General features: G+C 46.2%; 1 protein-coding gene across 3 annotated transcripts in view; it reads right to left on the bottom strand.

Moving 5' to 3' along the window:
- The window catches only part of LOC147461881 (ARM repeat superfamily protein), a 247,357-nt gene that overhangs the window by 75,312 nt on the left and 149,027 nt on the right, over positions 1-23,018 (bottom strand). For all 3 annotated transcript variants that reach the window (XM_086509347.1, XM_086509349.1, XM_086509348.1), the window contains 5 exons: positions 5,423-5,806; positions 4,284-4,634; positions 3,328-3,495; positions 2,932-3,225; positions 2,637-2,813 (listed from right to left, as the gene is read on the bottom strand). In XM_086509347.1, the coding sequence (XP_086365473.1) occupies positions 2,637-2,813; positions 2,932-3,225; positions 3,328-3,495; positions 4,284-4,634; positions 5,423-5,806 (1,374 nt within the window). The remainder of the gene's footprint in view (positions 1-2,636; positions 2,814-2,931; positions 3,226-3,327; positions 3,496-4,283; positions 4,635-5,422; positions 5,807-23,018) is intronic.

The raw sequence follows: 23,018 nt of genomic DNA, 5'->3' as shown, positions 1-23,018 counted from the left end.
CCTTTCGGTATTTCTTTTTATATTAATCAATCATCAAAGTACAAGAGAGCGGTTAGGGTTTCACTCTCAGACTCTACGTCCAGATGCTCTGAGAAGTGAGGCCCTCACCACTAATTTAAAGGTTACAAGGGATGCCCAAAAGCAGAGCCCCAAAAGCTTTTAAAATAAAAAGCATCAGTTCTCTCTCTCTCTTAGAGAGTCTTTTTTTCTTTTATAGCCTCCGCTATTTCCGGAAATTAGGGTTTCTGGCAGAAATTAGGGCTTCTGCTGTTCGCCACATCATCACTTTGTGACAGTAAGTTCTGTCCAGGCGCCTGGTGTGTCTCTGAGTAAAAAACAATGTCCCTCCCATTGAAACTATCCTCAAATGCTCCTACATCCAATCTCATAGACCCATTGTAGTTCCATGCAGCTATCTTAATTTTAGTCCCATAGGTCTCGCATAGTCAGTTCATCTGTCTAAGATCACTACTCTCCCATCTCTGTAAAAGGCAATCTTCCCTCTTTCTCTTGCTCACTGAATCTCTTGCATGATCTCCTTCATGTGTGCTAGCTATGCCAAGGTCAAGTCATCGCCCAAGAAGATTCCTGTCTTCGTTAGAGTGCGTCTTCTTTCCCAAAATTCCTTCTTGGCTTCCATTAAAGGGAAGCGTAAGTTGAGAGCATGCTCTTTGGATGAGGATACATCTCTTTTTGTGCTCTTCTTTCCCACTCTCCAAGCTTTTGCATGTGTCAGAGACATGGTCCCCATTATTTTCAAGAGCTCTTTCACTTCCACTTCTATATTATCTTGGTCTCTAAGACCAGATATTCTGGCATGCATGGCTCTCGTACTCTGTTTTTGTTCCTCTTCCAAGGTCAGAGTGCGTGTGGGTGTTAATGCCCTACTTTTCCCTTTCTTGGCCACCTCACTCCATTTCTCCCCTGCATCTACCTTCTGTTGTGTCTTTGTAACCACTTCAGTCCATAAAGACGTTGCTGTTTTATTTTTCTCTACCTCCTTCTTTATGGTTTTTACTTGCTCCTTTATGTTGTCAATTTCCTCCTGCAAAAATGGCTAAAATTCCCTCTCTTCGAATTCGTTTTTTAATGTTATTTCAGCCATCTCTTTGTGGAGGTTTGAGATGTTACTCTCTAGTGTAGCAAGTTTGATGATGAGTTGTTCCTTCTCCTCTTTCCACATCCTCTCCTTCTTTTCAATCTCCCGAAGAAAATTGATCTTTGCGCTCCTCCAACTCTTCATTTGTGATTCGACGTTGGAGATACGCTTGGAGTAAAGCATTACTTGATTTTGCTTGCCATGGGTGAAGTTGGGGATGGCATGTAGAAGGGAGGGGTGGATAGAGAGAGAGGAGCTTGGGAGAGGGACCTTGAGCCATGAAGTTTAAGATAAGAACTTGTAGAGAGCCTAAAGCGAGATTGAGAGCGGGAAGTGATCGTCATTCTTGAGCAGTGGGAGATGACAGCTTGTCGTGGTGGATACTAGATAGAGCTCGAGAGGGAGGCTACTGTTGGGACTTCAATATAGCCCTTGACCTTCTTATAAAGGGTGTGCATCAGTTGCTCAAGACTGTGCCGAACTCCCCAAAACATGTCCTGAAGGTTCTTAAGAAATGATCTAGTGACTTCTTGGGCCCTTCCTGCTCTTGCACTATTTTTCCGACCCTAGGACACCGTCCTTGGGATGCCAGCCAGTGACCCTGCTACCAAGAGTGTCCCCCATTTGTAGAAAGTGGTCCCCATGTTTTGAGCCCCCCTCCCCTTCATCCTCCCTTTTTTTGCTCCACAACAGCTGCACTTTGAACTGTATATGCAATACTAGCACTTGGTACACATGCTATTTTGACACTTCGAGAGCAGCACATCACACATGCATATAAGGTGAGCATTTTGTACATGCACTTAAAACTCACACGTCTTTGCTGATTATTTAATCGGTCGCTAATGGAGGGTTCTTAAGAGTGATGGTCCCCTGAACTAAGTCTCACCAATTGCACTCCACGTGACTTCACTGACAAAGATATAAAACCGTCATGGTTTGCCACCTCTTGGCCACTGTACGGGCCGTTCTTCAAAGTAGAGATTACCACAATTGCAGAGAAAGGGCTTCAAAGCTCAAGGACTGGTAGGTTGACTCCACATATCTACACATCTCACATTGATCAAGGAGGTACAGGCAAACAGGAGGAGACTATATTGTTGATTTGGGAATTCATGTTAGGTTTTGATATAGTACCTCCAAAAGAAGAGACAACAAGTTGGGATTGGAGCTGGAAAAATCTCATTTTATAGTGGGATTAGCCCATTATGTTGAGGATGTTGATAGCATACTCCTCAATGCTTGAACCTTGTGACATCAACCTAAACAAAGCTTTTTGGTGCCATGCCTGGCATGATGGGGTGGTGTATCAAGTGTGCGAGATGGACAATCTAAGATGCTATGAGAAGTGAGACTGACCAGTTACTCTCTCATTTAGATCAACATAACAATGGAGAGGGCATTACATTGAAACCTGGTTCACTCTTTCAATCTTTTCGGGAGAAAAGAAATTGACATCCTACAAGGTACTATGGACTGTTGTGGATGCTCTTACCTCCAAATTTTATGTAGTCATGCAACTTTATAAAAAACTTACCTCCTGAAATCTTCGACCTTGTAGAATATCTGCCAAAGCAAGACAAGATGACTCGCGTGCTCTCCAAAGTCTAGAACCAGCTTGTAAGAGAAGATCATCCATAATGACATTAAAAAACTCATCCACTGTCTTCTTTGGTTCAGGGACAAGGGATCTCCAAATATGTCCCATAGCATCCTGGCAAAGAATAGAGCAAAGCAAACAGAAGCTATGATTATCTGTACACAGCCACCACCAACAAGCCTATTCTTGACATTCCTTTCTTTGCTTTTATCTAGACACTGGAAAGGAATACCTGAACTAATCTGTTGGGATCATATTGATAGCGCACAAGCTTTGGTATTAACGAAGGAAGATATGGACGAAGAGCATCGCCGGCTTGCTTAGCTATCCTTGCAAATCCAAATGCCGCACCACGCTTTGAGTTTAAAGAAGCTTGATGGTTGGCAAGATCCATGAATTTGTAGATTAAATCTGGCTGGCCCATCTCATTTGCAAGGCTACACAGCTCCTTGTAAGTAGTTATATTCCCTCCTCCCGGTTTCTCTCCTAAGGTGCCTTCCTCAAACACCTCAGAATCTTCTGTTAACTGTGCATTTGAAAAGCAGAGGCAGGCATGCTTAAAGGGATGAAGATGAGATTTATTTCAGCTTACACAGATATATCACCACTGAAATAATAGTGCTGTCACCTTGATTGCTCGTTTTCTTTTTGCTGTGCCAGACAATGTGCTTACGAGTGCCTTCACCAGCTCGTGCTTGGAAGCTGTGTCACCGATTTCATAAAGAATACTCAACCCTTTTGATGCCATCTCTTGAGTGAGTTCATTTTGTTCCCCAAGTAAATGTGAAAAGGCTTCCTACAAACCATCACACAAGCTTCATCAATTCTCAAGTACTGCAAGTCTTTCAAGCTTTGGAAGACAAAAACCTTTGGGCAACCTTGCTGAGTGTACAGAAACAAGGTCTTTGACATGACACATGGCTTACAAGGACAATTGCCAATATATGCTATACTCAGCATTATGACTGAATTGTCTAATCATGTCATAACCACTACAAGGTCTTCTAGCAAATCGTCTTTCATTCTGAACAGATCAAGCTAAGCCCTGAAATTTCAGGTGGGTGTCATGCAAAGAAGTCTTGGAAACTTTTTAGAGACCCTATACATAGCTAGTAAGTCGAGTGGAAATAAGGATTGTTTCAAACGACCATAGTTTGGGCATACGCATGCTTTTAGCACAAGCAGTAGCATAGAAGAGTCTGAACCTTTCTAAAGAAACGGATCCCTAAAAACAGTTCTCAAGTCAAGATGCAGTATGGACTTTTTCTTGATAGCTTAGTTTGTGCAGGCTTTTCAAGTCCCATGCAGGCTATATCCTTCAGATCATGCTTGAACAGAGATTGAATGCAGCAGCAGCTCATATTTCCACTGGGACCATTTGAGCAGCATCCCATATTTCCACTGGGACCATTTGAGAAATAAGGCGTAGAATTACACATAATACTTTACTGCCCCCTTGAAACACATGGTGGGTTTCTTTACAACAGTCACAATATTACTCATCATAACTGCAATCCATTCACTTAAGTATTGAGAACAAACTGCTTCCTACAATAATAAGAGGTGGCCATAAAGAAGTTGAACCTGCATATCTGGGAGCAATTGGCGCACACGAGAATGTTTTCCACAGTAAGTGATGACGGAAACTAACCAGACAGCACCTGCACAGCGCTCCTCCTTCCGAGAGCTATATAGAAGGTCATCAAAGAGTTTACGCACTATCGTCTCCCTTGCCTTCATTCTCTTGTCACATGCATCACTGGTAACAGGTATTCTCTCAACATCACTATCGCCTGCCCCCCCTTGGTCATTTAGAAAATTGGATGAATTTGAAAGAGAGACAAATGTCGTCTTCAAAATTTCATCTGGTGTTATTGCTAAACTTCCCCAGATAAAACAAAGAGCCTCTCCCACACAAAAAAGGATTTCTTCCACCTGATACAGATAAGAAGAGAAACATGATCAGATGAAGAAATAAATGCAAGAGAAAATCAAACATACTCCACATCATAAAGAACACTGAACAGGAGGAGGCACTGTCTGTTTTGCAGGCGTAATCGAGGTCACTTACTCTTCCGAGGCAGCTTCCAGCAATGATTGGATCTTTGTTTTGAACTCAGAGCCATTACTAAAAAGATAGGAAAGGTCACCTAAACAGGGAAAGAAGTGCTAAAAATGGTAGTTCTTTTTTTTTTTCGACACACCAGAGGGCCCACAGGGGGAGGTGCTTATCCCTTCCAAATATTAGCCATGTTACATGGTCGGGCAAGGGCCGCGTACCATCGGGCAAGAGCCACGCGTAGGCATCACCATGGCCACCTAATTGATGCACCACATGCTGGGAACGACGGAGAGAACTCGTAGCAACCGGCTAGGAACCTCCTCCTCGGGTGACCCACCCCAGGAGGAGGATGCACTCGAGTGTCCAAGGGCAAGAGCCCTAGCAACGTGAACACCAGGTGAGCACAAGGTGTCCCTCTAGAGTGTGACCCAACAGGGGATTTGAACCCACAACCCGTAGGTTGAGAGGCCAAAGCCTTACCGTTAGACCAACTCTTTGGGGACAAAAAAAAATAAATGGCAGTTCTTAAAATGGGTCTTTGGCAAAGGAAACACAAAAGAGAGCAATGAACCCAACGTTTTTTGCACTAAAATGCAAGATACACATCAAGCTGATACCAAGGGTAGGAAGTCTTTATAACTAGGTAGAAAAGATGGCGTACCTTAGATCTGCACATCCCAAGAAGTGCATTCAGAGCCTCCTGAGTCAGATCTTCGTCTGGGTTTCCAAAGCACATGTGACCATATGCAATAATTGCTTTCTGAACAGCTTTGGTATCCTTAGACGAAAGAACATCATTAAGTAGCTTGCTTACAGATGCAGACAGTGTTCTTTCACTTGACGTTTTTGACCCAGAAGAAAAAGCGTCCTCATTTTTTCCATGATTCTCAGTATTATTCATCTTAGAATCCAAATGACTCAGCAAAGGAGTGCGAAGGCCAATATGACCAATGGCCTCAACCACAGCTCCTGCTATTTCCAGATTTTTTGACTGTCCCACTTCAACCAGACTCAATATTGTCAATCGTAACGTCTCTTCTGGCACCTGTAGAAAAAATATCAACAAGAAGAATACAACAATCAAAATAAAGTTCAATCCAACACCACTAAATAAGAAGAACAGATTAAACAACAGCAAAGGCAGTGCCAAGGTGGCATTTTCTGTATCTATTTTTATTTTGACAAAAAGACCTTCCATGCTATATAGGGATCTTCCCTTCAAAGATAAATCGACCTTTGCTATACGTGGTCCTCTCCAACTTTCACAGAGTTGGACGGTGGGATCAAGGTTGTCCACTTCGTGCACTTACTTATGCCACTTGAGCAATTGCAAAACATTCTACCTCGTTACAAACGGATAAACTCACTAAGCAGGGTCGTGCAGCATTTTCATGCCAAAAGGCTCGCATTTTGAGCAAAGGCTTATGCAGATGATTATTATTTCCTACAAAAATCACCCACAGACCCACACATGACTATAAATCCGTTGTCATTAGATGGCCTTACTGCTGGTCGACTGTAGCAGGTTACAGTGTCACTTTCACAGGACACACAGTTAGTACAGTTGGTCTGGTCTCGTTCACACTCGACGGACTCTCTGGGCTAGGTAGTGACACATGGCAGGGATACGGACGGTGGTCTAGTGGACATTGTGGCCAGGTCACCACCACTACTCAGTTTGGAGATAGACTTAGATGGCTGACATTTATGAGCCGTTCGCGGCTCCTTATGGTGGTACATGTGAGTAGTAGCTGTTGGGTCAAGATTATCTTCTTCTTCATATATGGTCCAGCGTCGTCATCTAGAGGAGCGAGTCTATACAGACAACACGTCTGCATTATCCCTGCACATCTGAGCCTCGACACCCCCATTGTACCTGTGACTTCTGGGTTGGACCTGAGTGTGCTGCCACGCCAGAGTTTGTATCGGTTCTTTGAGATGGTTGGGTTCATACGTTTTGGTATGTTACTGTGTTGCTGTGTCTCTCTGTTGATCAGTTGTTATCTATTGTTTCCTTTGTTTTCATTCTGTTTTGAGTGAGATGTCACGCACATTGCACTGAGGAGCACCCATTGTAGAGAGCAAGACACACTATCCGCGCTACAGGTGCTCTCATTTTTGGCACGCCCACTGGGACCTCAACTGAAGTCTCACTCTCTATTGAGGTACAAATCGACGAGCTAGCTGGTTTTTACCGCTTTGCCTACTTTGCCTTGCACTGTACAGCCTGCTCGTCTGGTCTTCTCTCGCCCTGGTCCAACCAGCTCTCGTCCTAGTCTAGTCCTTCCTCGTCCGTGCTCCAGCCAGTGGTCTAGTCACTCGCCTTGGTTAAGCCAGTTAGACGTCTTCTTGCCCAAAACTTGGTTGGGCTAGAGGTCACTGCATGACACATACAAGGCGGTCATTAGAGCGCCAAACCGCACTACTGAGTCCTCTGAAGTACTACAACAAAGGACGTCAACCCTTGGTACCTAGTAGAAGTCCATCAACCTCATCACCCATACCTCCACATACGGCATCATCCATTCCTCCATCCGGTCCTACATCTTCCAGGTCACCTTCCTCAGTAAAGCTCTCTCCCATTTTCTTACAGCAAGCTATTGAGCAACGGGCTCCTGCCCAAGAGGCCATGGAGGCGTTGGCCAGTGTTCTAGCTTTCCCTTCATCAGTTTGTAGCCGACCGCGGCATGGTCCATAACTTCTTGCATGGTAGAGACTTGCTTGGATAGACAATATTCTTGCAATGGTGATGGTAGTCCAATGGTGTATCGCTCGCATTGGGCCTCCAAGGGAACAGATCTAAAAAAGGACACCGGAAGGTACACATCGAGAAACTTTTGGTTATATTCGTCCATGGTTTCGATGGCAAGCATTTTCAAGTTGCCCCACTCTGCCAAAATCCGGACTTCAAACATAGAAGTCATGTAACTACGTGCAAAAACTGTCTTGGAAGCTTGCCAGGTCCTTGGAGCATGTTGTTGTGTCGCGATTGAACTCCACCATTGCATAACATTGTCTTAAGAAATCCCGCTACTCGAGAAATCTTGGATTCTTCTGTATAGTTTCCCAAAGCATAGATGTTGTCGAATTGCTGTAGAAACTGCAATGCTTTCTTGCGATCTTTCACCCCGGAAAAAGTGAAAAATTTGACTGTCGTGCCACCATCCTTGAAATCTTTGGGTTGGTTAGGCGCATATCTCGGGTATGGATAATAAGGGTATCCATATGGGCTCCAACCATTGTACCCTGGTGGCGGTGGTGGTGGAGGTGGGGGCAATGGCGGTGGCAAAGGCGGTTACACTAGATCAGGGTCAGATGGCTGCACCATATTCCTGAAGACTCCCCCGATTGGAACAGACGGCTGAGAAGGTTGCCGGTTAGAAGCTCTCGTACTTTTTGGTGCCGGAGGAGGAGGTACCACCTGGGGCATCAGAGGGGGTAACATGTAGTTCAAAAATTGTTGAAAACTTTGCAGCATCGAAAGATTCTGCTGAGGATGCCGCGAAAGAATGTCCTGGAGTTCGTTGAGTAGGAACTGCAAATATTCTGTTGAATCCATGAATTCCAAGTATTGGGTTCTTAATTGGCTTATGCCCTGTAAGACACTGCAGTGAAGACGGGAGTGCGCCCGATGCGCGATGAAGTAAGGGTGGGAGTGGTTGATAGGCCCAGGCTGGAAGCTAAGATAACTCAAATAAATTCCAATATAGCTCTGTCTGCTCTTTTCTAGGACCTGTATGCTTTCAGAAAAGCACACGCCTGATGCTCTGATACCGCTGTCACAAGGCGGGCACCACGTGCCAATAGAAAAGAACAGACTGAACAAACTTTTAGCACTTCAATAACAATTGAACTGAAAGAGAGAGAGACGACACGCGACACGGAGTGGCGGAATTCCACCCCAGAGAGTGTTGGCCCCAAACCTTGGCGCCCCTTTCGGTATTCCTTTTTATTACTACCGATTCACAAAGTACAACAGCCGGGGAGCACCTCCTCTGCAATCTGCGCGCTAAAGAGTGCCCGAGAGGGCCCCCAAGGCTCATATTTAAAGGCCCAAAGCCTAAAAGCATCAAATATGAAAAGTTGACCCCAAAAAATCACTTTCCTAAAATTCGGGATTTCCCTAAAAACCGCCGCGAATTCCGGGACGTCCGTACAGGTACCACATCATCATATTTTGATGTGCAAAGTCTTTTGAGTGTGTTCTGCTTTATTTTTAATGCCTTTATGTCACTTGGGACCCCGTCGGACGGGGTCCCATAGGTTGGTAGGACTTCTTCTTCTGTTGCTTGTTCTTCTTAGTGTTTCTAAAATTAGGGTTTGCAGGTTTTAGGGTTAGAGTTTCAAAAATTAGGGTTTCAGCAGTTAGGGTTTTTGGTAGAAATTAGGGTTAGGGTTTTTGCTCTCGGGCAGCCACATCATCTGTAAGTTGGCTCCATTCTTTAGGCTTTGACACGTCAGCAGTTTGTTACATCTCCCCTTCTTGAAAGAGAGTAATCGTCCGCGATTAGAGCATATCTACAAATCAACTCAAGTTAGCTTAAAAATCTACGAGGGTCATTCCGAGAGACATTTTGAGGGACAATCAGTTTGCTCCTTTTATTAAGGAGTTAGCTTCTCCTTTCTGCTCTTTTGATCAAGGAGTTAGCTACTCCTATCGGCTGTTTTGATCAAGGAGTTAGCTTCTCCTTTCGTCCAGATCGGAACTCTTGATATTCCGGCGTAGTAAAATTAGCCATCACACCCAGACCGTACTGATCTTCCACGGGTGTCTTGATGCACTGAAATTACATACCCAGGCAATCTCATCCAATTAGGAATATTCAGTAGTTGGCACATCACAATGCAACATAAATGCTCACATATGCATGTTACAAGACATAGAAACATAAAGCCACCGATGAACACTCCCCCCGCAAATAACCATCCAGGTCCGGGCCATGAGCTGTTCAACGACTCCCTCATCACTCCTCCCGCATAACCTAACAAGGTCCGGGCCATGAGATATAGAGGCCTTTTACAACCAAACGCCCCCCCCGACCGCAGCCTACGTCGTTTGGAGGTGCTCAGAGTAACCACTACTCAGACTTCTTAATACTCCTCCCGCATAACCATCCAGGTCCGGGCCATGAGTTAAAAAAAAAAAATCCAGCACTTTTCGAACATTCAATACTCCCCCCGCAAATAACCACAAGGGTCCGGGCCATGAGTATGAACAAGCATTCTCAAACATCATTTCTCACTTCTCCACCCGGGAGTAAAATCACCAATCATTGAAACCAGTATCAAACCAGAGTCAAACAATTCAAATCGGCACCAAGACAGGTTCAAAATAGATACCATCCATTTCAAACAAATTTCAAACAAAGCTTCAAACAATACTTTCTCAATCAAAGTTCAAAAGTATCTAACTATAGAACAACTAGAGAGTTCACTCAGGGTTTTGTTCGGACAACCGAACTTTGAGGACGACTGGCTTGCCCTTTTGCATCACGGTGATGGTTCGGTTCCGAACTTGGAGAGTTGCATCATTCTTGTCATGCCAAGGCATGCTTAATAGAACGTCACAATTGCCCAACTTCATAATGGGGAAATCGGCTTTTCCATGATAATCTTGGATAGTCACTGGAAGAGTAGTACCACTTTCTGAGTTTGCCCAGTGGCTAGCTCAACTTCAATTTCTCCACCCTCTGCATCATAATCAAAGTCCATCTACTTCAAGAATTGTGGATGGATAAAGTTCTCTGTAGCGCCTGGGTCAAAGAAAATTAGGGCTTTGCAACCGTTGACTTTGCCATATGCTCGACACAATTCATTTGTACTTTCAAGGCGTTAGAAGTCAGGTACTAATCCAATGGCCGGTTTAGCTCGTTTGGCTGGAAATGGTCCTGGGTTTCTGTCGACCGTCGACGCGGGAGTCAGCTCCGTAGGTCTGTCACTGCGTTGGGGATAACCAGAATAGTTATGTCCTGTTTCAAAGCATCCAAAACATCGGCCTTCTTGTAGTAAGGTGTCTCGTTGTTGAGGTGTCAAACGAGGCCTTTGTGGTTGACTTTCACGAGCCTCTCGAGAATTTGTTCGTTGTTGCCGAGAGTTGTGGTTAGCGGCCGGAGATTCTTCTGTGGTAAACTCTAGCTTTCCCTTCATCAGTTTGTAGCCGACCGCGGCATGGTCCATAACTTCTTGCATGGTAGAGACTTGCTTGGATAGACAGTATTCTTGCAATGGTGATGGTAGTCCAATGGTGTATCGCTCGCATTGGGCCTCCAAGGGAACAGATCTAAAAAAGGACACCGAAACGTACACGTCGAGAAACCTTTGGTTATATTCATCCATGGTTTCGGTGGCAAGCATTTTCAAGTTGCCCCACTCTGCCAAAATCCGGACTTCAAACATCGAAGTCATGTAACTACGTGCAAAAACTGTCTTCAAAGCTTGCCAGGTCCTTGGACCATGTTGTTGTGTCGCGATTGAACTCTACCATTGCATAACATTGTCTTTAAGAAATCCAGCTGCTCGAGAAATCTTGGATTCTTCTGTATAGTTTCCCAAAGCATAGATGTTGTCGAATTGCTGTAGGAACTGCAATGCTTTCTTGCGATCTTTCACCCCGAAAAAAGTGAAAAATTTGACTGTCGTGCCACCATCCTTGAAATCTTTGGGTTGGTTAGGCGCATATCTCGGGTATGGATAATAAGGATATCCATATGGGCTCCAACCATTGTACCCTAGTGGCGGTGGTGGTGGAGGTGGGGGCAATGGCGGTGGCAAAGGCGGTTGCACAGGATCAGGGCCAAATGGCTGCACCATATTCCTGAAGACTCCCCCGATTGGAACAGACGGCTAAGAAGGTTGCCGGTTAGAAGCTCTCGTACTTTTTGGTGCCGGAGGAGGAGGTACCACCTGGGGCATCAGAGGGGGTAACATGTTGTTCAAAAATTGTTGAAAACTTTGCAGCATCGGAAGATTCTGCTGAGGATGCCGCGAAAGAATGTCTTGGAGTTCGTTGAGTAGGAGCTGCAAATATTCTGTTGAATCCATGAATTCCAAGTATTGGGTTCTTAATTGGCTTATGCCCTGTAAGACACTGCAGTGAAGAGGGCAGTGCACCCGATGCGCGATGAAGTAAGGGTGGGAGTGGTTGATAGGCCCAGGCTGGAAGCGAAGATAACTCAAATAAATTCCGATATAGCTCTGTCTGCTCTTTTCTAGGACCTGTATGCTTTCAGAAAAGCACACGCCTGATGCACTGATACCACTGTCACAAGGCGGGCACCACGTGCCAATAGAAAAGAACAGACTGAACAAACTTTTAGCACTTCAATAACAACTGAACTGAAAGAGAGAGAGACGACACGCGACACGGAGTGACGGAATTCCACCCCAGAGAGTGTTGGCCCCAAACCTTGGCGCCCCTTTCGGTATTCCTTTATATTACTGCCGATTGACAAAGTACAACAGCCGGGGAGCACCTCCTCTGCAATCTGCGCGCTAAAGAGTGCCAGAGAGGGCCCCCAAGGCTCATATTTAAAGGCCCAAAGCCTAAAAGCATCAAATATGAAAAGTTGACCCCAAAAAATCACTTTCCTAAAATTTAGGGATTCCCTAAAAATCCGCCACGAATTCCGGGACGTCCGTACAGGTGCCACATCATCATATTTTGATGTGCAGAGTCTTTTGAGTGTGTTCTGCTTTATTTTTAATGCCTTTATGTGACGACGAGGTCCCTATAAGTTGGTAGGACTTCTTCTTCTGTTGCTTGTTCTTCTTAGGGTTTCTAAAATTAGGGTTTGCAGGTTTTAGGGTTAGGGTTTCCAGGATTAGGGTTTGCAGGTTTTAGGGTTAGGGTTTCAGAAGTTAGGGTTTCTGGCAAAAATTAGGGTTAGGGTTTTTGCTCTCGGGCAGCCACATCATCTGTAAGTTGGCTCCATTCTTTAGGCTTTGACACGTCAACAGTTTGTTACATCTAGACCTCCTCGATCCTGGTCTAGTCCTCCGCGTCCCTGGTCTAGTCCTCCTCGTCCTCGGTCCGGCCTGGTCTAGTCACTTGCCTGGTCTAGGAGAGTCTAGACCAGTCTTCAGCCAGTTCAAGGTTTTCTTGCCCAAAGCTTGGTTGGTTTGGTGGTCCCTGCATGACCCATACAAGGCGGTCAGTCGAGCGTCACAGCCCACTCATGAGTCCTCTGAAGTACTACAACAGAAGATGACCCTTGGAACCTGTTAGAAGTCCATCAATCTCATCACCCATACCTCCACATACAACATCACCCATTCCTCCCTCCGGTTCCACATTTTCCAGATCACCTTCTCCAGTAAAGATCTCTCCTATTCTACTACAGCAGGCTACAGAGCAACAGGCGCAGCAAGGGGCCATGGAGCCGTTGGCTAGCGTTTTGGCTAAGGTAAACATCAAGTTCCCTACATTCAAAGGACTCTCCTCAGAAGATACTGACGACCATGCAAGGAGGTTTGTATTTCTCTGTAGGGGTTGTGGTCTTAACTGGGAAGATGCTTACTTGGTACTCTTTCCATCCACCTTGGATGGCTTAAGAAACAAATGTTACAGCCAGTTTGTAGAGAACCATTTTGCAACTTGGGCGACCTTAAGTCAACAGTACTGTGCAGCTTTGAGGCCAGGTGACTACCAGGAGAAGGTGTTGGATGAGTTGGCCAACATGGTGCTCCAGCCAGAGGAGACTTTTGTAGAACTTATTACGAAAACCAAGTCTCTGGTTGCCAAGCTTCCCCAGAAACCAGGTGAATTTATGGTTAAGAAATGGGTAGAGAAGGCGCTTCCCAAAACTTCTCAGCAAAAACTACGAGAAAGTCTCTGACCCGACGCCACTCTGGAGGAGTTCATCGCAACTGCTACGAGGATAGAGGGGGCTAGGAAGCTGTTCTCCAACCCCCCTCACATAGAAACCCCCTCTGTGTTTTTGGAAAGTCCTTCTGATCCTTTAACTTCTTTACGCAGGAAACTGGAAGCCCTAAAGTTGCAGCGAGCTCTTCAAGAGGAGAGGTCCTCTCTTAGACAGGAGACGCCTCCACATCACGAGGCATTGGAACAGATCAAGCGCGAGCTAGAAGAGCTCAAGGGTCAGCAAGAGACTAAGGCTACGATTTGGTGTAGCTCATACCGCTCTCCAGGGCACCCTCCACAAGAATGCCCCCTTCGGGTGTACTGCCACTTCTGTGAAAAATCTGAACATGAGGACAAGGACTGTTACTACCTCAAGGGATTGCGACAAATACAACAAAGTCTTGGTCCTACTCTTCAACAAGGGCCAGCACCTGCATCTAACATGGTTTCTCGTTGTGGCCATCCACACCATATGCCACCTTTGCTGACAGCCCCTCCTATGCAAGGTATGCCAAGTACTTTTCCGTCTCAGAGCTTTTATCATACCCTTGCTCCCTCATCACCTCAAAGCTTTTATGCCTCCACCTCAAACTCAATGCACCAGGAGCAAAGACCACCTCGCCCTTCGACTTGCCCTTTGAATCGGCCCATTTTGTGCTACAGATGCAAGGAATATGGGCATTACCAAAGCAAATGCCCCCTGCCAGAAGGGTCCCCTCCTTGCCGTCATTGCCCTGAAACGAAGGATCACTACAGTAAGGATTGCCCTAAACTTCGTGCATCCATGGCTTCGAACTCAAGTCAAAGCCAGAATGAGTTTGCCTTTCCCAAGCTCAACTTGATAGCAGTGAGCACCGTTTCTCAGCCGCCCCCTTCTACCCACGTGGTTACCCCTGAAAATAAGCCGCCGCAGTTGGCAGAGGAGCCATCGGGCGTCCTCACCCGAGCCCAGATAGCCGCTCTCGGTCTTAGCATTCCATCAAGTTCAACTCCTGCACACATTTTCACACCAGTGGATACCCTGTCTGCAGCTGTTAACAAGCCATCTCCCAGTGCCATGAAAGAATCCAAATCTTTGCTCTCAGATATTGATGAAGCTTTCTTGGAAGCGGTTTCCGATCTACAGAAGATCAAGGTACCAGAGAAACAACAGGTAGAAAAAGAGAAGCTTACAGCAGAGACAAGTCTTGAAGAACACTTTCCAACAAGTGTCCCTCTATGACATGCTGCGGCTAGATGCAAGTTTTAGAAGTGACACCCTTGCTGTTATTCAATCACTTTACCCCGGAGCAAGTCCTAGTGGCGGGCACCTCCCAGTGCAACTATCAGAGTCCTATATGATATCCAATCCCGCTGCTCCACTCACTGATTATAGAAGCCCTCGCTTGATAGTGTCCGTTTTGGGTCGGCATTTCTCAGAAGTGAGTGGATGGTGGATCTGGCATCAACCTGATGCCCGAGTTCACTATGTTAGCTTTAGCTAAGTCTACAGCCTACTCACCTTGCTCCCTTCACAGTTACATTGGCCGACCAACGGACAGTCTATCCAATGGGCATAGTGGACAATGTGCCTCTGCAGGTACAAGAATTTACTTTTAACTCGGATTTCGTTGTGGTTCGTCTTCCCCAGGTTGAGGGCGGATTTCCCTTGCTCATTGGAAGACCATGGCTGCGACACACTCAAGCACTTCATGATTGGGGAAACGATGCCATGTGGATACATACTTTTGGCTCCCCGATGCAACCCATTCTCTTAGAAGGAGGTATGGACCCCGTGGTGCAGCAGGTTTCTTTGTCAACGGAAACCAACCTTGAACAAGAACAGCCTACTCCACCTGACGGGTCAGACGAGGATCTGTTGGAGTGGTTGGATGCTACCAAATCTTTGCCCTGTTATGGAGTCTCTATTCACTCTTTGGCTAAAGGTACAACCTCTTCCAATGTTTCCACAGTAACTAAACCTAATGAGCCATTTGAGCCAGCTCAAAGGTTGATGCGCCCTTGGTGGAAGCCTTTGAATTTGGCGAGCCTATGAAGAAGCATAGAAGTAAGAAGAAATCTCCTCTACACTACAGGAGTTCACACCCCCTCGAATATCAGCCCCATTGGTGTCTGCTTCCCCGACCACGACAAAGCTCTCCTCTGTATCTAGAAAACCTCCTTCACAAAGCAAGACCTACTTGATGAATTCCCTTCTCCTGATAGTCTGCTACCTTTTCGCCCTTTCCCAACTCCCAACTCTGCCCACCCCTCTCCCAACTCGTCCCCCCTCTCTCCCAACTCAGCCCCTACCCACCTCTCTCTTGCCCTCGCCCATACCCACCCCCTCACCCCCTACCCACTCGCCCTCGCCCCCTCACCACCCCTCGTCCTAGTCCCTCCCCCTCGCCCCTTGTCCATCCCTCTCGCCCCCTACCCACTCGCCCTCGCCCCCTCACCACCCCTCGCCCTAGTCCCTCCCCCTCACCCTCTCCTTCTCACCTTCCCCTAGCCCCTACCCTCCCCCTCACATTCCCTCGCCCCTACCCTTCCCCTCACCTTCCCCTCGCCCCTACCCACCCCCTCACCAACCCTCGCCCCTAATGGTTTTCTTTCACAGTTTTTCAGTATTTCCTCACCGAGACGGTGAGCGGTCTTGTGGCGGGCAACCTGTAGCAGGCTACAGTGTCACTTTCAAAGGACACAGTTAGTACAGTTGGTCTAGGCTGTTTCACACTGGACGGACCCTCTGGGCTGGGAGTGACACGTGGCAGGGTACCGACGGTGGTCTAGTGGACATCGTGGCCAGGTCACCACAGGGCTGACATTTATGAGCTCTTGGTGGCTCTTTATGGTGTTACATATGAGTAGTAGCGGTTGGTCATCGGGATTATCTTCTTCACCTCAGAGCTTCACGTAGTCGTCTCGATTGAGTCTACACACAGAGCACGTCTTCACCATTCCGGCACATCTGAGCCTCGACACCCGATTGTCCCTGCGAATCCTGGGCTGGACATGAGTGTGCAATGTGCTGCCACGCCAGTCTGTATCAGTTCTTTGAGATAGTCGAGTCATTTGTTGTGGTCTATTGTTGCTGTTGTGTCTCTGTGAGCTCACTTGTTGTCTATTGTTTCCTTGTTTTCAGTCTGTTTTGAGTGAGATTGTCACGCACATTGCACTGAGGAGCACCCACTGTAGAGAGCACGACACACTATCTGCGCTACATCCCCTCGGGTAAAGACCCCCTCAGTGTTTTCAAAAGTCCTTCTGATCCGTTAACCTCTTTACACAGGGAACTGGAAGCCCTAAAGTTACAGCGAGCTCTTCAAGAGGAGACGTCCTTCTCTCTTCAACAGGAGAAGCCTCCACATCACGAGGCATTGGAACAGATTAAGCGTGAGCTAGAAGAGCTCAAGTCTCAACAGGAGACTAAGGTTATGGTTTGGTGTAGCTCATGCCGCTCTCCAAGGCACCCTCCTCAGGAATGCCCCCTTCGGGTTTACTGCCACTTCTGTGAAAAAGTCTGGACATAAGGACAAGGACTACTACTAGATCAAGGGATTGCGACAAATACAGCAAAGTCTTGGTCCTACTCTTCAACAAGGGCCAGCACCTGCATCCAATATGGCTTCTCCCTGTGGCCATCCACACCATATGCCACCTTTATTGACAGCCCCTCCTATGCAAGGTTTGCAAAGTACTTTTCCCTCTCAAGCTTTTATCATACCCATGCTCCCTCATCACCTCAAAGCTTCTATGCCTCCACCTCCAACTCCATGCACTAGGAACAAGGACCACCTCGCCCTTAAACTAGCCCTTTAAATCGGCCCATTTTGTGCTACAGATGCGGGGAATATGGGCATTACCAAAGCAAACGCCCCCTGCCAGAAGGGCCCCCTCCCTGCCGTCATTGCCTTGAAACAAAGGATCACTACAGTAAAGATTTCCCTAAACTTCGTGCATCCACGGCTGCGAACCCAAGTCAAAGCCAAAATGAGTTTACCTTTCCCAAGCTCAATTTGGTAGCAGTGAGCCCCACTCCTCAACCACCCCCTTTCGCCCATGTGGTTACCACTCAAGAGAAGTTGCAGTTGGTAGAGGAGCCAGCCGGCATCCTCACCCGGGCCCAGAGAGCCACTCTAGGTCTTAGCATTCTAGCAAGTTCAACTCCCCCACACATTCTCACACCATTGGATACCCTGCCTTCAGCTGTTAACAAGCCATCCCCTAGTGCCATGAAAGAATCCAAATCTTTGCTCTCAGATATTGATGAAGCTTTCTTGGAAGCCGTTTCCGATCTACAGAAGATCAAGGTACCAGAGAAACAATAGGTAGAAAAAGAGAAGCTTACAGCAGAGACAAGTCTTGAAGAACACTTTCCAACAAGTGTCCCTCTATGACATGTTGCGGCTAGATGCGAGTTTTAGAAGTGACACCCTTGCTGTTATTCAGTCACCCCGGAGCAAGTCCTAGTGGCGGGCACCTCCCAGAACGACCATCAGAGTCCTATATGATATCCAATCCCGCTGCTCCCCTCACTGATTATAAAAGCCCTCGCCTGACATTGTCCATCTTGGGGCAGCAATTTTTAGGAGTAATTGTGGATGGTGGATCTGGCATCAATATGATGCCTGAGTTCACTATGATGGCTTTAGGCCTGCAACCTACTCAACCTACCCCCTTCACAGTAACATTGGCCGACCAAAGGACAATATACTCTGTGGGCATAGTGGAAAAGGTGCCTCTGAAGGTACAAGATTTCACTTTTAGTTTGGATTTTGTTGTGATTCGTCTTCCACAAGTGGAGGGCGGATTTCCCTTGCTCATCGGTAGACCATGGCTATGACACACTAAAGCACTTCACGATTGGGGTAACAATGCCATGTGGATACATACTCCTGGCTCCCCGATGCAACCCATTCGCCTTAAGGAGGCATGGATCCCGTAGTGCAACATAGTTCTTTGTCCCTAGCAACCAGCCTTGAATTGGAACAGCCTACCCCACCTGACGAGGATCTGTTGGAGTGGTTGGATGCTACCAAATATATGCCTGAAGGTACACCCTCTTCCAATGTTTCCACAGTAACTAAACCTAATAGGCCACCTGAGCCAGCACAAAGGTTGAAGGTTGTGCACAGAAGCTGCTCCCCCTGCGCCCTTGGTGGTACCCTTTGGATTTGGTGAGCCTATGAAGAATCATAGAAGCGGAAAGAAATCCCTTCTACAGGAGTTCACCAACCTTCATCATCAGCCCCATCCGTGTTTGCTTCTCCGACCAGAACAAAGCTCTTCTCTGTGTCTAGCGAACTCCCTTCACAAAGCTTCCTTAAGACGGGATACAACAAAAACATTATTGATTTCAAGCTTGATGATGTCCCTGATCATCATATTTATCTGCTAGAGTGCCATCTTCCCTCACTACCCCTTGCACACTCACCCTCTCCCTCTACCTGCCCCTTCCCCCCTTCTCTCTCCCTCGCCCCCCTACCTACCCCTCGTCCCCCCCTCTCTCTCTCCGTCGTCCCCCTACTTATCTACTTCCCCCTCGCCCCTACCCACTCCCTTCCCAGTTCCCCCTCGCCCCTACCCACACCCCCTACCCACCCCTCGCCCCTACCCACCCCCTCCCTTGCTCTCGCCCCTATCTAGTTCACCCTCGCCCCTACCCACCCAATCTCCCCCTCGCCCCTATCCACCCAATCTCTGGGCTAGGTAGTGACACGTGGCAGGGATACGGACGGTGGTCTAGTGGACATCGTGGCCAGGTCACCACCACCACTCAGTTTGGAGATAGACTTACATGGCTGACATTTATGAGCCGTTGGTGGCTCCTTATGGTGGTACATGTGAGTAGTAGCTATTGGGTCAGGATTATCTTCTTCTTCATATATGGTCCAGTGGCGTTGTCTAGAGGAGCGAGTCTATACACACAGCACGTTTGCATTATCCGTGCACATCTGAGTCTCGACACCCCCATTGTACCTGTGAGTTCTGGGCTGGAGTTGAGTGTGCTCCCACGCCAGAGTCTGTATCGGTTCTTTGAGATAGTCGAGTTCATATCTTCTGGTCTGTTGCTGTGTCTCTGTGTTGATCAGCTGTTATCTATTGTTTCCTTTGTTTTCATTCTGTTTTGAGTGAGATGTCACGCACATTGCACTGAGGAGCACCCGCTGTAGAGAGCACGACACACTATCCAGGCTACATCGAAATAACAATTCTTCAACAACTGCAACTAGGGAAAAGAAGTTAGGAGCCATATGTGGACACATGAGAGTTCATGCTGAAGGCTATTGACACAAGACTATAGACACTTTTTATAAAGCCATGCTTCTTATCATATACCTGGAAGTTCATATGAAACCTCTTTAATTTCGGGACGCTGAGAGATACCATGTTATCTTCATTGATCTGAGACAGTGGGGGGACAGTGGCAATGGCAAGGGAGGGAGGAAGGTGGGAGCGCAGTAGTAGCGAGCACTTTCGCCTCGCCTTCTATAATATGGTTGAGACACTAACCAGTTTTGAAATCATATTGGGGATGCAAAATGTGCCGAAGCATACACATCAAGGCCAAATAAATGCAGCTTCGCAAGAGCTTTCTAGCATCAGCATAATGATGAAAACAAAGCTATTCTGAATTATGTTTCAAGACAAGCAGGAGACTGTCAGCTTTCCTCACTCTATTGATGTTATCTTGATGGCTAGAGTTATGCAAGTCCTTCAAATAAAAAAACGTTTCAAGGAGCAACCCTTTGCACTGGCCAGGCCCATGCCATTTCCTAAGGTTTTAATAATTATTTGCAATCAGCAAAATGATTGCATAAATCATGGTTTCCAGTTGAGAACTCTGTAACAATCTGTTTCTCTGTTAGCTGTTGATCACAAAAGCTCATCCAATAAAGATATCGCTTGCCATTACCCGTCGACAATAACCAGAGATTTAGATAAGATGTATGGCCATAGATGCTTAGGAAACCTATGCTATGCACAACATGCACCTGACAAAATACTAATACCGTTTACCAATACCATGAACCCCTAAAATTTTGATGGAAATGAAAGGTGGGTCTCCTTATCACTATCCCAAAACATATTCCTACTCCATAGGGTCTAAGAGGACAAAGCACCTTCCCAAGTGTAGACACTGTGGCTAGCAAATTAATATTCAAGGTGATTGAACCAGCGAGTCACCTGACAAGGCGGCAAAACAATGCAACAATACCAAGAGCAGAAAACTGAACTGAGAAAGAACACTTAGAGCCAAGACACGATGCAGTGGAGTTCCCCACTCAGAAAGATTGGCCCCTCAGGCACACCCTGCAGTATTTTTTTTATTATTAATGAGCTGTCGCCACTACAACTGCTGGTGTAAGCCCAGTCAATAATCTATGGGCAAATGGCACCCTTGCCTCTTACTTATAGGCACTTCGCCTCGAAAAGCAACTCGCTTATCTGCAATTTACAACAAAGTACTCAGAAGCGGCATCTGTTATTACAACGGGCGCCCAAAAACCAGACTCCCACCATACAACTGCCATGCCAGCCCTATCCTATCGCTGCCCCATCAACATGCTACACAGTTGACTCAGAAAAATTCCAACCCTCCAGCTCAAACTCAAACAAATTAAAATTGCACTTGGATGAACCCCACTCTCTAACAAAGATCAAGTAAGCCAAAATGTGTGATTTCATTACGTTAGAATCAGCACTTGTAGGTACAAGAGGGATGGACTACCCTTTGAGTTTTCCATGAATAACAAGATCCTTTCTTCGACTCTTCACCTGGAGTTTCCTATATGGAAGTCCTCATGTCCAAAATACCCTTGAGGCTTGAACATGCGAACTGAGTTCGCCGCTCAAAGGTGTCACTACAACCTCATGCTCAGGTGCCAATAAAGTCACATCCAGTTGTGGCCCCATCTCCTCAGGCATCACTTCCAACTTTGCCGCCATCCTTGGTGAATAAAATTGATCTGGCTCTGTTCTCAAAAAAGATCAGTGCCTCTTCATCTTGCACTTTGCCCACGCTCTAGAGAGCTCTAAAAACTCAAATCTAGTGTGGATAAGGACAATGTTCAGTGTGAACCATGTAATTGTTATCCGAAATCCAGTGAGGATTAGGAGATGTGCGGATGCACGCTTTGTAAATGTATTGTCTGGTTGGAATGATCCATTCAAGCTCAATATTGTTGCAGTGATTTACCGACATTATTTGTATGGGGCACAGTTTGAAACTGTGTTTGACCAGGAAAGCATAAAATGTTTTACACAGCAATCAGATTTGTAGGGGATTTGTTGGTTACACAATACCTGACAGATTGCAGCAGAGCAAGAGAGACCAAGAAACATCGTGAACACGAAATCGCTCCACGTTTTATGGGCATCTGTAGATATAGTATGGACTGCTAATGTGGCAGTTCTACATTGGGAGTATGTATTTTGCCCACTGGGTGTAATAGATAATTGGGTTGCTTTCTACCAAATGCCTATGACTAAGAGGTGAGGAAGTCATTAGCACTCACATTATGGAGTCGTCTCACACAAGCAGTTGTAACCGTGACAGCTTGTTAATATAAAAAACTGCTGCAAGGACCAATGTCTCTGAGTAGGGAACTCTTCCCCACTATGTCTTGAGTCAAGTATTCTCTTTTAGTTCAGATTGCTGTTTTTCCATCAGTTTTGGTATTGTTGCATTATTTTACCACCTTGTTAGGTGACTCACCAGTTTTTGGGATATCGGAGCACGTCGGATTCTCCTAGGAATTCCAGTCCAAATGTGTAGCAATCGACCATGGAAGTAGCACCTTATAACCATCACAAAGAAGTATGAATCTATAGAAGAGGATGTGATATGAATCATTTGGCAATGCAGCATGGCATCACATCTTCATCCTCACTGAACTTCAGATGCTAACAATCTATCTAGCTATCTCATCCACGCTTCACCCGTCTTTGTACGAAACTCTTGATTCACTAAAATCTCTTGAGACAAACTGCTGCAACCATTCTTCTCTTAAAAGTTCTTACCAATATTGCGAGCCATAGTATCCATGACTATGCTAAATAGACAACCATAAGACTTCCATTCACAATTTTTTTGATCTCTTATGGAGAATGGAGTGGTTGCCCTTATGTAGCAGACACTTCACCAGACTCAACAACTAAATATGTATTAAGCTGGAGTGGTTGCCCTTATGGAGAATGGAGTGGTTGCCCGTATGTAGCAGACACTTCACCAGACTCAACAACTAAATACGTATTAAGCTGGAAAAAGAGAAGCCTATAGATTCAAAGACAAGATCTTCTCCACCCTGAAGACTATTTGCCAAAACGTCATCCTCCAATCCAGACTTCTAGGAGCTTCACGTTTCCCCTCAAAAGAATTCTAGAAGATCCTTCTCTTAACCTCTCCTGGCTC

The sequence above is a fragment of the Adiantum capillus-veneris genome, chromosome 3 (assembly GCF_014529385.1).
Source record: "Adiantum capillus-veneris isolate H3 chromosome 3, ASM1452938v2, whole genome shotgun sequence".
Lineage (NCBI taxonomy): Eukaryota > Viridiplantae > Streptophyta > Polypodiopsida > Polypodiales > Pteridaceae > Adiantum > Adiantum capillus-veneris.
This window is presented reverse-complemented; position numbering and strand designations above follow the sequence as displayed.